The 15,778-nt window shown below is 42.8% G+C and overlaps 1 protein-coding gene and 1 long non-coding RNA gene across 5 annotated transcripts in view; both read right to left on the bottom strand.

Moving 5' to 3' along the window:
- The window catches only part of SLC26A4 (solute carrier family 26 member 4), a 53,856-nt gene extending 48,706 nt beyond the window's left edge, over positions 1-5,150 (bottom strand). For 2 of the 4 annotated variants that reach the window (XM_058728765.1, XM_058728768.1), the window contains exons 1-3: positions 4,941-5,150; positions 4,009-4,175; positions 1,871-2,010 (exon numbers count right to left, since the gene is read on the bottom strand). In XM_058728765.1, the coding sequence (XP_058584748.1) occupies positions 1,871-2,010; positions 4,009-4,172 (304 nt within the window). In that variant the 5' untranslated portion in view covers positions 4,173-4,175; positions 4,941-5,150. Of the gene's footprint in view, positions 1-1,870; positions 2,011-4,008; positions 4,176-4,289; positions 4,482-4,639; positions 4,871-4,940 lie in introns of those variants that run through there. The other 2 variants (XM_058728766.1, XM_058728767.1) reach the window with 2 other exon arrangements.
- LOC131511010 (uncharacterized) overlaps positions 1-15,778 on the bottom strand; it is a 246,937-nt gene that overhangs the window by 48,706 nt on the left and 182,453 nt on the right. The window lies entirely within an intron of this gene.

Genomic DNA, 15,778 nt, shown 5'->3' with positions numbered 1-15,778 from the left:
TAATTGGCCAAAGCCAGCCTAGTGTCTGGTACTTGATAGACAAAATTAAAAGTAGGGTTAATTCTTACAAGATACTTATCTATGAAAATTTGGGAGATATGGAAGTTGAAATATCATTTTTTGTATATAAAGATGATTCATTATCAGAAATGCAATTCAGTCCTCCTTTACCAAATGTTGCCATCTATTTTGTGCCAGCCTCCGTGCCAGGCACCAGCTACACAAACATTAACTTGATGGTCCCTGTCCCCCAGGAGTCACACAGAATTGCTCCGTCACAGCTGTTAAGAGTCCACAGTGCACATGCTCACGTGGCATCACCTAACTATGTACTGCCCAGCCCTACCTCCTCTCCCATCCTCCTTTGTGATTGAAAACATGGTTGGTCAGGACGGGGCTCCACATGAGGGACACAGAACATCCTCCTCTGTGGAAATCTACCTGTCCTGCTCTGAGTAATCTTGAGAGCTTTATGGGCAAAGGTTGGTTCATGACATTGCTCAACGACTATTACTAACTTCTGAAATAGTCCATTTTCAAGCCATCTTTCTACACACATCCCTATCCCATTCTACTTCTCATTATTCGGCAATCTCAGACTTAACCTTCCCAGAAGTTCTACTCTGACAGCTCAACCTCTAGGAAGCCATTCCCAATCCCCTAAGGCTGGGTTGTGAGCCTCTGTGCATGGTCACTTCTTAGGCCTTGTTGCCCTTGTCACAGCTCTTATTGAATGGTTATTATCCACTTTCCTATTGGACCATGAGCTCCTTGAAAGCAGGTGGTACACCTCATTCATGTCAGCATACCTAGGACCTGGAGCATATGAGGTGCCCTAAAAAATTATAATAAATAAATGATACTTCTGTTTCCATGGTCCAGGACTTTGTAGAGTTGGGGGGATAGCAGAAGCAAGGCAACGGGGATGGGGGCCGAGAAGAATGCCCATACTGCTATTCACCAACTATGCAACAGATTTCCAAGATGTTCATGGAAATATAGTATGAAGCCAGTTTAAAAACAAAACAAAACACCTCTGTTGAGACATTTTGCCAGAGATTAAAATAAGGTGATGGATTAAAAAAAGGAAGGAGGACAGAAAGAATGTTTATATATAACACTCCAGGCTAAAACACTTCCTTCACTTTCCCTTAAGCCATTAAAAAATTTTGTTTAATGTTTTACTTATTTTTGAGAGAAAGAGAGACAGAGCACAAGTGGGGGACGGCCAGAGAGAGAGGGAGACACAGAATCCGATGCAGACTCCAGGCTCTGAGCTGTTAGCACAGAGCCTGACGCAGGGGTTGAACCCACAAACCATGAGATGCTGAGCTGAAGCCGGACGCTTAACTGACTGAGCCACCCAGGTGCCCCCCCTTAAGCCACTTTCAAATTGCAGGTCAAGGCCCATGTGTGGGATGCAAAATAAATTAATGGACTGCAATCATCATTTAAAAAATATAAGCAGAATAGAACAGGACAGAATAAAAACTATCAGAACACATCACTTGTGGTGGGAGTAAATAACTATTTCACAAAACTTGAGATATGTGTGTGTGCAGATCACGATGTAATGTATATTTCTTACTGTAAGTTGTGGTCAATAGAGATTGGGAAGCTACTGCTTAGATGCTAGGACTCTAGTTGAAGCCATGCGGCTAGAGAAGCAGCAGGGTTTCCCAGGAAGAGAACTCTAAGGAAGAGGAGAAAAGAAGCAAATCTATCCACTAAGGGGCTCTAGAGGAAAGACGAAGATCTCGAAGGGTAAGCAAACATTGGGTACAGACCCCTGGGAGTCAGGAGGGAGTTACGAACTGCTGCTGGAGACTGTAACTCTCGATCACATGGGAGCCAATTCACCAACACTTACCTTGCAGGGTGCCCACCAGGCCAGTACTAACTCCCGAGATGATGTCACTAAGCAGCCATTCCTTGATTCGGTACTTGGGGAGCCAGTCCAGGATGGGCAAGAGATTCTTCAACACAGCCAGGCCTCTCTTTCTCGAACAACTGTCAAAGGGCAAGAAAATGGAGTTTCTAGTCCCATCTCTGTCATTACCAACAGCAAAGCACAACGTTTGAGCTGGACCCCGCTGATCTTTACAACCGTTTAGAAAAAGAGTAAGACTTGCATGGAAAATACTAAGCTTCAAGCGCTTACCATGCTTTTGCCAAGAACTCTATCTACTCTTTTAAATGCACTGTGCTAGAAAACACAGGATTAAGTGTCCCCTCCCCTCTCCCACCTTTGTAATCCTCTGAGAAAATATCCCTACACAAGGGCCCATTTTCTAGACCAGCCACAGATAGATCAATGTGGAGTCTCTAAGTGGAGATTAATTTTCAGACTTCTAACCCAGGCGCCTCTACTACTTGTTTGTCTTTAAAGAAAAACAAACATGCTCTGTTTATTTTGGCGATGCAAGCTCGGAGCCAGTGTATACAAAAATCTTAACATGATAAATGTATACATTTTGCTGTACCTCGCTACTTAGTATTTTTTTTTAATTCAGCATGCCATAGACAAAAGAAAACAAATATTAAGAGTGTATGGACACTTAACAGGAACCCATGGGGGAGGGGAAGGAAAAAAAAAGAGAGAGAGATTAGAGTGGGAGAGAGCCAAAGCATAAGAGACTCTTAAAAACTGAGAACAAACTGAGAGCTGATGGGGGGTGGGAGGGAGGGAAGGGTGGGTGATGGGTGTTGAGGAGGGCACCTGTTGGGATGAGCACTGGGCATTGTATGGAAACCTATTTGACAATAAATTTCATATATTAAAAAAAATAAAAGAGCGTATGGACATTATTAGACTCTTCATTCAACTAAATTATTTCAATTATATTTATGAGACAATTGGAAATTTTGATGTTCTCCATATTAAGGAATCATTTTTTAGGTGTGATAAGGGAATTGTGGTTATTTTTTCTAAAGAGTTTTTAGAGATATATACTGAAATATATACAGACAAAAAGATACACTCTGTGGGATCAGCTTCAAAAAAAATGGAGTGGAGGCAAGTGGGTGGAAATAGAGCTTGGTTGTTGAAGCTGGGTGGTGGGTAAAAAAAGGAAGGGGGGGCTTCATTATACTACTTTGTCTACTTTTATATGTGCTTATGTTCTGTAATAATTTTTTTTTAATTTTTTAACATTTATTTTTGAGAGACAGAGAGAGACAGAGCAGGAGCAGGGGGAGGGGCAGAGAGAGAGGGAGACACAGAATCTGAAGCAGGCTGCAGGCTCTGAGCAAGCTGTCAGCACAGAGCCTGATGCGGGGCTCGAACCCACAAACTGTAAGATCATGACCTGAGCCGAAGTCGGATGCTCAACGGACTGAGACACCCAGGCACCCCTGTAATAAAAGATTTTTAAAAAGAAAGAGAATCTGGCAGTAGCTGACAGTTCTAGTTTTTGTGGTGATATCTAATTATGGATGGCCTGTTTGGGTTTAGAAAGTGATGGAGGTCTCCCTGGGGGTCCCACTGCCTGACAGGAAAGAACTTGGAGCACGCTGTGCTCTCCTGGGTTCCTTCCGTGTCTCCGAGTGGCATCCTGCATAGAGGAGCTTGGGGCTTTCAAGGACTCCTGGTCAGGTGATGGCTTTACCCATCATCTCTTTTTAATCGAGCCCCTTTCTTCACTGTTCTCAGCCTGGCCTTCACAAGAAGACCATAGGAACCCTGTGTACCCCCAAGCGCACTTCAGGTGTCTCCAAGAGAGGAGGGAGGGAGGGAGGGAGGGAGGGAGGGAGGGAGGGAGGGAGAGAGAGAGAGAGAGAGAGAGAGAGAGAGAGAGAGAGAGAGAGAGAGATGGAGCTCTCGGAACACACTCTCCCCAGAGAGGAGTTTCCGGGACTAGGGTCCATCCGGGCCGAGAATGATGGAGCCACCCTGCGACCAGGCAGGACAGCAATGCGGACGGTAGAAGCCGGGGCAACCCGGCAGGGCTGCGCGACATCCCACGCCCGGTCCGCGCGCCCACACGCCCGGCCCGCCGCGGCCGCTACCTGCAGCCCTTGGCCAGACTCTCCCGCAGCGTCTTGCGCTCCTGCAGGCGCCGCTCGTACTGCTGCTGGAAGGCGAGCTCGCTGTAGACCGGCCGCGACACCACGTAGCTGCAGCTGTACTCGGGGAGCGGTGGCGGCTCCAATCTGCTGCCGGGCGCTTCCATGACCTGCGAGGCGGATGGCGAAGAGGAGGGACGAGATGGAGCGGGGAAGGAGGGAGAGGAGGCGAAGAGGAAGGGACTGGAAAAGGCGACCGCCCGTTAGCTGTCGCCCGGCCCCACCTGTTGCAGCCGATCCCGGAGCGCCCGGTCCGCGCTCTGCCGTCCTGGGCGCTCCGGGCCGCCACCCCCGGGCGCGCACCACCCGCCTGCAGGGGGGCACGTGAGGACCTTCGGGTCCCGTCGCTTGCACCTGCCGCCCGGGGCTCGCAGACTCTGAAGGAAGTGAGGCCGGCCTTGGGGTCTTCCGGAGCCCGACCCAGTCCCCACCCGCGGGCAGCCAGGGCGCTGTCCGCGTCCTGAAATCTCCCCAAACCCGGGCTGGATCCGAAGCGTGTGCGGGGCTGGAAGGGGACTCTGTGAGCGCTCCTCTCTGGTCGCACCCGACCCAGGGCACGTCCCCAGGCGCGCACCTGGAGAGAAGCACTGGCCCCCGGGCCGGGCGTGGAAACCCTAGGCCACGTTCCCCGGGTCCTGAGGCTGCGTGCACTGCAGGCAAATTCCAGCAGCAGGTCGCCGTTCTCCCGGGGGCAGAACTTTAGGGAGGTGGGGCAGACCTCTTGCCTGTTTTCCTAGCTCCCTTCTCGCTCTCAGCTTCTCAGAAAGAAGGCTGTACTGCCCCCTGCCCGCCCGCTCCGTGCCCCCACGCTAGTCCCTTCCGCAGCTAGCGCTGCCTCCCGGGAGTGGAGCCAGAGCCGAGTCAGGCCAGCTCACCTGTTTCGGCTGGTGCCCCGCCCGCAATGCCCCCGGGACAGCCGCTCCGGTGCCTTTATAGCGCTCACAGAAGGCAGGGAGACGTTTTTTATTTATGGAGCAACAGAGACACCTTAGTCGAAAAGAGGAACACAAAGGCAGCGGTCTTTCCCCACCTATCTATCCTACCGGGAAAGAAATGCTACTCCTCCTGCCCTGTTCTTTCCTTTTCCCGAAGTGGGAGGCCAAGAATCCTACTGGTTGTCACCAGGATCCTCACTCACCTCCCAATTACTAACGCGGGCTGCGAGGTCAGGGGCGGGATAGGGAAACTTGTTACAGGAGAGCAGAGCCCTGCGTGGAAAACAGGACTGCTGGGAGCCTTGACCTTGGCTCCTACGTTGTGTGAATCAAGAAGCACCACAGTCTGGCACACAGCTCTCCTACTGCCCTGGGGTGGAGAGGAGGAAAAGAGCAGTGGCCAGTTTTGTATTTAATAAATGCTCTGTATTTCTAGAAAGTGTTTCTTCAGAAGTAGTGAGTGGCTGATGGTTGTAGAGGGTTCACAACTTAATCATACATTTTAGATACATTGTGTACACTCTTTTCTCTCTGTGTGTGCCCGTGTGCGTTACATTTCACAATCAAAATCAGGTGTCCAGGTGGCTCACTTTCTTACCCTGTCAACTGTTCGGTTCTATCTTTCTTCTCAGTCATCTGGGCAATCAGGGAAGGAATCAGCTGGACTAGACAGGAATGGAGACTAGAAAGAAGTGAGGGGAATAGGATCTACCCTACCTCAGCAGGCTTCTGTCTTCTGCTGGAATGAATCTTGCTAAAACTGACTAATGCAGGTGTAGATGAAAGATGGGAGAGTTTAGCAAACAGGTGGATTCTCGCCCTATCATCAGTATTCTGGAGTAAATGCAGAAGAGACTCCAAAACTATGGACCTTCTGGACACCAGCCTGCAGTTACCTACCTAGCTGGAAAATACAGACCATGACAATTCTTTAAGCTCCAGGAAACAGAACTCCTCTTGGGAGAACCCTAGTGTAAATTCCCTGTAATTGTATCCTACGAGGTCTGAGCATGTGCATTTTTCCTAATAAATGAATGAGTCAACAGCTTTCAACAGATTTCAGAAACTTACTTGACCCTTAAATAAGGTTAAAGGACACCTGGCTGGCTCAGTCAGAAGAACATGCAACTCTGAATCTCAGGGTCCTGAGTTCAAGTCCCACCCTGGGTGTAGAGATTACCGAAAATAAATAAGATTTATTTAAGATTACTTAATTACTTAAGATTACTTAAATTACTTAAAATAGAATAAAATAAAGGCAAGAACCATTGCAGAAAGGAACCAAAAATAAAAATCCAGGTTGTGAACTTGAGAATTCTATCCATTTGCAAGGGAGGTTTTGCTTATATAGTTGATCCTTGAACAACAGAGGTTTGAACTGCACAGGACCACCTACCTGTAAGTGGATTTTTTCCTCGTAAGTACAGTACTGTACTGTAAATGTGTTATCTCTTCTTTATGATTTTCCTAATAACATTTTCTTTTCTCTACCTTACTTTATTGTAAGAATGCAGTATATACTACATAAATCACACAAAATATGTGTCCATAGACATTCATGTTGCCCGTAGGTAAGGCTTCCAATCAAGAGTAGGCTGTCAGCAGTTAAGTTTCTGAGAAATCAAAAGTTACTGGAGGATTTTTGATTCCACGCGGCTGGAAACACTTAACACTCATGTTGTTCAAGGACCAACTGTATATAACAGTGGTTCTTAACTAAGGGCTATTTTACCCCTCAGGGAACATTTGGCAATGTCTGGAGACATTTTTGTTGTCACACCTGGGGGCATGCTACTGAGATCTAGTGGATGGAGGCCAGGGATATTAAACATCCTATGATAGGGTTTGCTGTCCCTCTTAGGTTCTGTATAATATTCAAAATATACATCTATTAATAACTTGCCACACATACTAAACATGTACTAAAAATCTCTCCCCATATATATGTATATTCGTGTGTATATACAGAGAGAGAGAGAGTGCGCAGGCATTTTCTGTAAGTAACATATTATTGGATGTGTAACTCAACTACACTGACACAGAGGCAAGTATTTATCTTCAAGTAGATTCTGACTGTTTCCATTCTATACACCCTCACACATAGCTTTAAGCACCAGGTAAAACACTGTCTTCTGCATGAACATTCCTTGATGCTTTCAGTCAGAATTAATCCAGTCCCTTTTCTGAATTCTCTTGGCCCCTTATCTGATTTTCTCTTAAGATGTCTTTCACTATCTACCTTAGTATAGTATCATAATTCTGTTTTCATACAAGTCTTATCTCCCTCACTAGACCAAAACTTTTTTTTTGTCAGGCCAAAACTTCTTGAAGGCAAGCACTATGCCTCCCTCAACCATTATTACCTTTTATAATGTTTTCTAAACAGATATACTTAGAACCCAAACACATTTCTTTTATTTATTTATTTATTTATTTATTTTATTATTATTTTTTTAATGTTTATTTATCTTGAGGGAGAGAGAGACAGAGTGTGAGCAGGGAAGGGGCAGAGAGCAAGGGAGACACAGAATCTGAATAAGGCTCCAGGCTCTGAGCTGTCAGCACAGAGCTGGATGCGGGCTTGAACCCATGAACTGTGAGATCATGAGCTGAACCGAAGTCAGACGCTTAACCCACTGAGCCACTCTGACGTCCCTGGTCTATAACTTCTTTAAAGACTTAAGTCTATGTCACCAATATCTTCTAGGGTGCCTAGAATTTCAAAGCATCAACTCATATCATTGTTTCCACAGTAACTCACCTAGATGATTCACAATTCTTAATTGAATTAATTTGGAGATTTTACACAAATATAAATATAGCCCATATCGCATCCCAGAATTTCTGCTCCCAGTTACTTGCTATTTTGAACACTTTTAGTCTGGGACAGTCAGCTCTGTGGACCACTTGTATCAGAGCTTAGTGGTGGTTTTGGCAGTGGTGGTAGTGATTCAAAGGAACAACAAAGTGGGGTAGAGGTTTCAGAAGGACAGAGGAGAAAATAGACTATCAAGTAACACTAGAAGACAAGGGTTTAGTAACCTTCTTTAGAGAAGAGATTTATTCTCTGAACTGCATCTTTCTATGTAAGAATTTGGTTTAATAATCACACAGGGGCGCCTGGGTGGCTCAGTCGGTTAAGCGTCTGACTCTTGATTTGGGCTCAGGTCATGATGCCAGGGTCATGAGATCAAGAGCCCCATGTCAGGCTCTGCACTGAGTGTGGAGCCTGCTTAAGATTGTCTCTGTCCCTCTACACCACCCTCCCCCTATAAATAAATAAAAAACAAAACAAAAATAAATTAAACATAATCATCACACCATAATAAGTGTTGCATATACCTGGATAAAGATATTACTTTCTTCTGTTAAATCCCTTTTCTAAGGAAGAAACAAATGGTGCATGGACAGAATAGCCTCTCCTTTACAGATTTCTATAAAAGTAGAGAATTGCATTTCTCATAGGTCTGAATTTGGCTGTCTTTTAAAAACAGAGAAGAGTAGGATGTGATAACAGCTTGCTCTCCCTGTCCAATTTACTTGTTACATTAAACACCTCAAATTACTCACGTAGGCTTTACAAATCAAGTTTCACCTGGTTCACATAGAGGTGGGTGGTTCTTATTTATCAGAATTTAATCGTTTCTAGAACTTTTTTCCAAAGAGATAATGTGTCACTTCAAAATAAATGTCAATGTTATTGTTACTTTCCAGCACTTATTTAGCCGTTAATGCTGATTTAAAACGCATTTCAGGGTGCCTGGGTGGCTCAGTCGGTTGAGCGGCCGACTGCGGCTCAGGTCACGATCTTGCAGTTCATGAGTTCGAACCCTGAGTTGGGCTCTGTGCTGTCAGCTCATAGCCTGGAGCCTGCTTCAGATTCCTCTCTCTGCCCCTCCCCTGCTCCCTCTCTCTCTCTCTCTCTCTCTCTCTCAAAACTAAATAAACATCAAAAAAAAGTTTAATGCATTTCTTATTTATCATTTAGGCATTTGGAGTGTAAGACAAACCCCATTATTGAATCTACACATGCATTCATTCAAGAATTTATTCAGCATTTATTAGTGCTGGCCATGGCCATAATGATAAAGAAGCATGGACACAGGTCTCCTATCTGTGGGATGCAGCAGATATCATATGGTCACAAAATGTATACACTATTTCACTGATTCTAAAATGCACATTTTCCACGTGTTATCAGGACTCATCTTCCAACTGATGGTATGCTAGAGCTCAATTAACAGCAATTTGGGGGGGGGGGTTCCTTTTTTTTTTTTTTTTTTTTTTTTTACTCTTCTCTGATTTAGAGGGCAGATTTGTGGTATAAATTTTTACTTCCTTCTTTGCGGACAACTTAAAAGTTCCCTAATACAAGAACTACAAACTAATGGAAATGTGCAAACAATGCCCAAAAACTCTGTTTTCAAAAGCAACCTAGATTCCGATGTTTATCATCATCTACCTTTGAATAGTAATGTGTGTAGCCTATTCATTATTTTTTTCGGTAGAACTGAATGGAGTCACTTCTGTTTGGAGGCAGCATTTGGAAATCACTGTTGTCTATATTTCAAACAGAAACATTGTTCACGTTTTAGGCTGGTGTTGATGATCAGTAGAAACTCTGAAAAATCAGCTCCCTTGGGAGAGTGGTCATTTTGGCTGGGAAAATCAACTCTAATCCTGAGCTTTTATTTTCCTTTTACTTGCTAACTTTCTCAAGACAATAGACGTTAAATTTCTGCCATTTTTATACACAAAAAGAACTTCAACTTTCTCTCACCTTTTCTGAACAACTGATTGGGCTTCTTTTCAGTAACCATATAATGTCATATTCAATTGTTCTCTGTTTCCTGTATGTTACTTTTTTCCCTCTCCAGATATAAGATACGCTCTTTGAAGACAGAAAAAATATCTTATATGTCTTCTGTGGTATTAAAAAATAAGACATGCCTGTAAGTGGACAAGTTAAAAAATACATTAAATTAGCAAATAGCGATCACTTCTTATCTCATTACCTAGATAATCACTGTCAACCTTTCTGATATTTCCTGCTTATCTTTTTTTTCCCTATCTGTAAATAAGATTATATAATACCAGTCTTCTTTGTATCGCTACACAATACCTTGGCAAATCATGGCAATGTAATAGTTACTGAAGAAATACTTGTTAAGTTATTGATTGCTTGATCTTTAATGATGGAATATTGAGAAATTGTCAGGTAGGAATGAAAATAACTTAAAAAACTGAGAATCCATCCTTTAAAAAAATCGCTAAAAAAGCATTCTTTCTAAAACTGTGTGGCTGTGCATTCCAATTTAAAACAACTCTCAATGTTAATAAAAATTCATTTGTATATAGTTCAATAATGTCTCAGTAGAGGAAGCACCACATTCTTGAATATGACTCCAAATTTGGCATGTGGTTTGGAAATTTGTCTCTCACTAGCATGAAATAATAGCATAGTTTTCTAAGCTAAAACAATTTGAGTTTCTTATTATTTAAATGTATTTAGCTTTTAATTTTTGTTTGTTTATTTATTTGTGAGAGAGAAAGAGCACAAGCAGGGGAGGGGCAGAATGAGCGGGAGACACAGAATCCAAAGCAGGCTCCAGGATCCGAGCTGTCAGCACAGAGCCTGACATGGGGCTTGAACCCACGAACGGTGAGACCATGACATGAGCCGAAGACAGACGCTTAACCAACTGAGCCACCCAGGTGCTCCTAAATGTGTTTAGCTTTTAAAGTTAACCTTGCATATCTGTGGTTTGTCAGTGGAGGGAGAAAAGGGAAACTTGTGGAATGTTTCAAGTAAATGGTGATGTGCACTGTTGTCATGAGTTGGATGTTTAGGTACTTCATTCATTCATTCATTCATTCATTCATTCATCCATACACCTCTTTATTCATTCAGTGAGTATTTATTGAACCCCCTACTTGTATTAGACCCCATCTTAAGTGTTAGGGAAACAGCAGTGAGCAGGTTTGACAAAGTTCCTGCCCTCAAAGGACTTAAGACTCCCGTGGGGGACAGTGACTGTAAGCGAATCAGTAAATCAGGTAATCTTCCGTTATGATGAAATCTATGGGAGTAATAAACAGAATGATGTCACGTGGAATTCCTGGTGGGGAAAATGCAATGAACCAAGAGCAGGAGGATTGCTTTGAATGGGGTGGAGAGATCTGAATTGTGAGGAGACAGCCTTCCTGGAAAAGGGAACCACAAATGCAAAAACCCTGAGTCAGGAAAGAGCACGCTGTGCTTGAGAAACGAAAAGGAAGGCATTGTGGCTGAAGTCGAGATAAGGCAGATCTAGAGATAGCAAACTGGGAACCCTCCGTAGGTATGGAGCAATTAAAACCAGGCGTTTAGGGAGGGGGTAGGAGGTGCACAGATAAAAAGCCCAGCACCAAACCCTTGAGAGGTCATAAAGGAGAATGAAAGGCCTCTTTTCTTCTGTAAAATGCAGATAATCCTTGAACTCAGGTGGAGGTGAGGGTTGGGGGGTAGTCTTTGGAGAACTATTTTCTGAATAAAGTTTTGTTGGTAGCTATGTTTGTACTCTTATTTCTTTGGTAGCTGTGTTTTAAATGACATGTATAAAGGGGGAAAAGTTAATATTTAGAATTTATTCAATGGTTTCTAGTCATTGCACATACGATTAATAACTTAATTTTTGGGGGACTGGTGGTGCCTCTGCGCTCAGTAAGTTTTCCTCAGTCGTTAAGGTAACTCGTACAAAGCTGAGCAGAAATTGATCTGGACAATGACACCAATTGCTTTTGGTGGAAAACAACAACCTATCATCTGAGACAGTTTATCTTTCTCTTTTCCTTTTTTCTTTTTGGCTGGCTGATAGCTACTTTGCTTTATTAAGAAGGTGCTTTTTAAAATCATTTATCCCTCCTCTATTGAATTCTAAATTAGTGACACCACCATCCTAGAATCTATGAATTCTTCATTTAAAAGCAAATCTTAGGGGCGCCTGGGTGGCTCAGTCGGTAAGCGTCCGACTTCAGCTCAGATGATCTCACGGTTTGTGGGTTTGAGTCCCATATTGGGCTCTATGCTGACAGCTCAGAGCCTGGAGCTGCTTCGGATTCTGTGTCTCCCTCTCCTCTCTGCCCCTCCCCCACTTACACTCTGTCTCTCTTTCAAAAATAAATAAACATTAAAAAAAAAAAGCAAATCTTAAATGTCAACGGGGAGAGAAAGCCTATCACCCCTAAAGGGACAGATTGGTGCAATGCATAGGAGAGGAAGCTGAGGGAGGGTGAAGAGAAAGAAACAGAGGACTGGACCAGGAAGAGAGACCAGGATGGAAAATCATGGCGACATTTCCACTGGTTGCACAAAATTACCCAGTGTGTTCTGACTTGAAAGCTGACTTAACAAGTAACTGCTTTTGAGCATAAGGATTACCTTGAGGTGGATATTATCATTCCCATTTCATAGATAATTACACACAGAAAAGTTAAGTAATTTGTCCAAGGTCACCCAGTTTGGCTGAGCTGGAATATATAAACCTAAGCAGTTTGGCTCCAAAGCCCACCTTCTTAATTTCACCTTTTTAAAAAAAAATTTTTTTTTAGTGTTTATTCATTTATTTTAAGAGAGAGCACAAGAGGGCTGGTAGCGGAGGGGCCAAGAGAGAGGGAGAGAGAGAATTCCAAGCAGGCTCCGAGATGTCTGCACAGAGTCCTCCGCAGGGCTCGATCCCACGAATCATGAGATCATGACCTGAGCTGAAATCAAGAGTCAGACGCTTAACCGACTGACCCACTCAGGCGCCCCCCTAACTTCCACCTTCTTAAATTAAGCTCTCCAGGGCTTTGGCAACGTCAGATCTCCTCATCCCTATATATAGAATTTCTAGTCCTATCTTCTTCCCCCATCCCAGTCTTCATGGTTCCTGTGCTAAGTTTCAGCTTTTAACTCTTCTCTTTTGATATAATATTTTAAAGCATGATAAACACAGACAATAAAATACTATGGGATAGTAACAAAGTGGGTCAATATACATGGACATGGAAGGAAACCCAAAATGTACTATAGATGCAAAAAAGACAAAGTTCAAAAAGTGCATATAGCATGCTCATGGTTGTATAAACGAATGGAATATACATTTGCATAGGATATTAATCAGAGCCTTAGCAAGAAAAAGATAAGACACTATGATAGAGTTAATAAAGAGACTATATATAAAAGTGTAGGCAGGTCAGGGAAACCAACCAGGCAATGGTGAAACATTTCAGGGCTAGCCTGGGGACCTGTCAGCTGTCTACTGTCTGAGAAGACAACTGTCAGCAATCCCAGCCCAAGGGAAGAGGGGGCGGGAGCTTCGAGCACAACCCAGAGCCTGGAGAGGGCCTGCCCAATAAGAACGGGGGCCCTTGATAGAGGCATGGAAGCACTGCTAATTCCAGGCCCAACAGGGAAGGAGCAGGGGGAGTAAATATCCGGACTTCTCCCTTTCCTACCTCTCATCTTCTGCTGGTTGGATCTTCCCCACCCCTCCGTTTTTCTGTTGTCCAAAGCCTACTGGAAGAAGCCAGACAGCTAAGGAGCCAGACGGCTTGTTCGTTGCTCACAAGGTCAGTCCTCTGGGCACAGAGCAAAGTGGAGAAAGAATAGTGAGGGGTGAATTGACAATATCTCTGCATATAAGCATAGAGAATGTCTCAAGAGATTCATCAGAAACTAGGTTCTGATGGAAGCAAGAGACTTTTTAAAAATACATTTTATTTTTAGAAAAGTTTCTGATTTTCTAAATGTTTAGAAATGTTTAGTTTCTCCATTTTCTAAATGGAGAGGATAGTATGGGAAGTTCTCATATTTCCCCTGGCCAGTTTTTCCTATTAGCACCCTAAATTTGTAGAGTATATCTGCTGCAATTAAAAAGCCAATATTGATACATTATTTAACTAAAGTCAATAGTTAGTTCAGATTTCCTTGGTTTTTACCAAACATTCATTTTCTGTTCCAGGATACCACATTACCTTTAGTCTTCTTTTTTTTTGTTTTTTTTTTTATTTATTTTTGGGACAGAGAGAGACAGAGCATGAACGGGGGAGGGGCAGAGAGAGAGGGAGGCACAGAAGTGGAAACAGGCTCCAGGCTCTGAGCCATCAGCCCAGAGCCTGACGCGGGGCTCGAACTCACGGACCGCGAGATCGTGACCTGGCTGAAGTCGGACGCTTAACCGACTGCGCCACCCAGGCGCCCCACCTTTAGTCTTCTTATCTTCTTGGGCTCCTCTTGGCTTTGACAGTTTCTCAGACTTCCTTTGTTTTTGATGACCTTGACAGTTTTGAGAAGTATGGCCTAAGTATTTTGTAGGATGCTTCTGAACTGGAATTTATCTGATTTTTCTTATACTTAGACTGGTGTTATGATTTTTTGGGAGGAAAACCATGCAGGCCAGGAGCCATTTTTATCATATCACATCAAGGATAGACAGTATCAATATAACTTATCATTGTTGATACAGTGTTGACCTTGATCAGCTGGATAAGTTAGTGTTTGTTAGGTTTCTCCACTTTCAAGTGACTCTATCTTCACCCTACCCCCTTTCTATCACTGCACTCTTTGGAAAGAAGTCACTATATGTAGCCCACACTTAAGGAGTTAACCCCCATTTCCTTGAGGGTGGAGTATCTACATAGATAGATTACTTGGAATTCTTTTGTAAGAGAAATTTTGTCACCCCCTCATTTATTCATGTATTCAGTTATTTATTTATGTCTGTATGGGATCATGACTATTTTATACTTTGTATTAGAATCTAATACTACTTTATTTTGTTGATCAAATTATTCCAGCTTTGGCCTTGAAAGCTCTTTCATTTGGCTCCTTGTGCCCCTCTGACATGTCCCCACTGATGCAGGGTGGTTTTATGTTTTTGGAGCACTTCCTTGCTTTCTGGAATTGCAAGATGCTCCAGGCTTTTTTTTTTTTTTTTTAAGATTTTATTTTTAAGTAATCTGTACACCCAACATGGGGTTCAAATTCACAACCCCAAGATCAAGAGTCACATACTTTATCGATTGAGCCAGTCAGGTGCCTGTCTAGGCTGATCTTGTATATTTCCTGTATCGGTCCTTAAATCTGCCATTTCTCTAAGGAACCTTGCCCAGTTCCTTTTATTGGGGAACACTATTAGAAAATAAGATGTAAGCAACAGGTGTGCTCATTGCTGCTGGGATGTCATTGTTGATGGAGCAAAGAAATATATGTATGTATGATGAAGTAATATGTAACATTTTTTATATTATAAAAATATTATTTATATAAACATATCTAGAGTACTTTTATATGTAACCATCTGTATCTCTGTTTAGTTAAACATAAGTTCATACTCATGAAGAGACTTTTTATTGTACACTATTTTGAACTTTTTGAGGTTTTTAAAAATTGTATCAACATGGTAGTTTGTCAATCATTTTAAAAAGAAATAATATGCTGTTTGAAATGTCCTAGTGGTGAGATAAATTGTGTGTGTGTGTGTGTGTGTGTGTGTGTGTGTGTGTGTGTGTATTTAAAAACCTTATTAGTTGTGGATTACCAGATGAATAAGTTCTATCGAAAAGGTGAATATATATAAAAATTTTGTGAATCAATCTTTTAAAAATATATTAGGGAAAAACATATTAGGGGAACTGGGTGATTAAAATAATTCATGTGAGTTATTCTTTCATAAAAAATGATCTTCCTATGAATTTGTATGTTGCATGAGTACTTCGACACAGTCAAAATGGAACTAATTACCTTCTTTCAATGC

This window comes from Neofelis nebulosa, chromosome 4 (genome assembly GCF_028018385.1).
Source record: "Neofelis nebulosa isolate mNeoNeb1 chromosome 4, mNeoNeb1.pri, whole genome shotgun sequence".
Classification (NCBI taxonomy): domain Eukaryota; kingdom Metazoa; phylum Chordata; class Mammalia; order Carnivora; family Felidae; genus Neofelis; species Neofelis nebulosa.
This window is presented reverse-complemented; position numbering and strand designations above follow the sequence as displayed.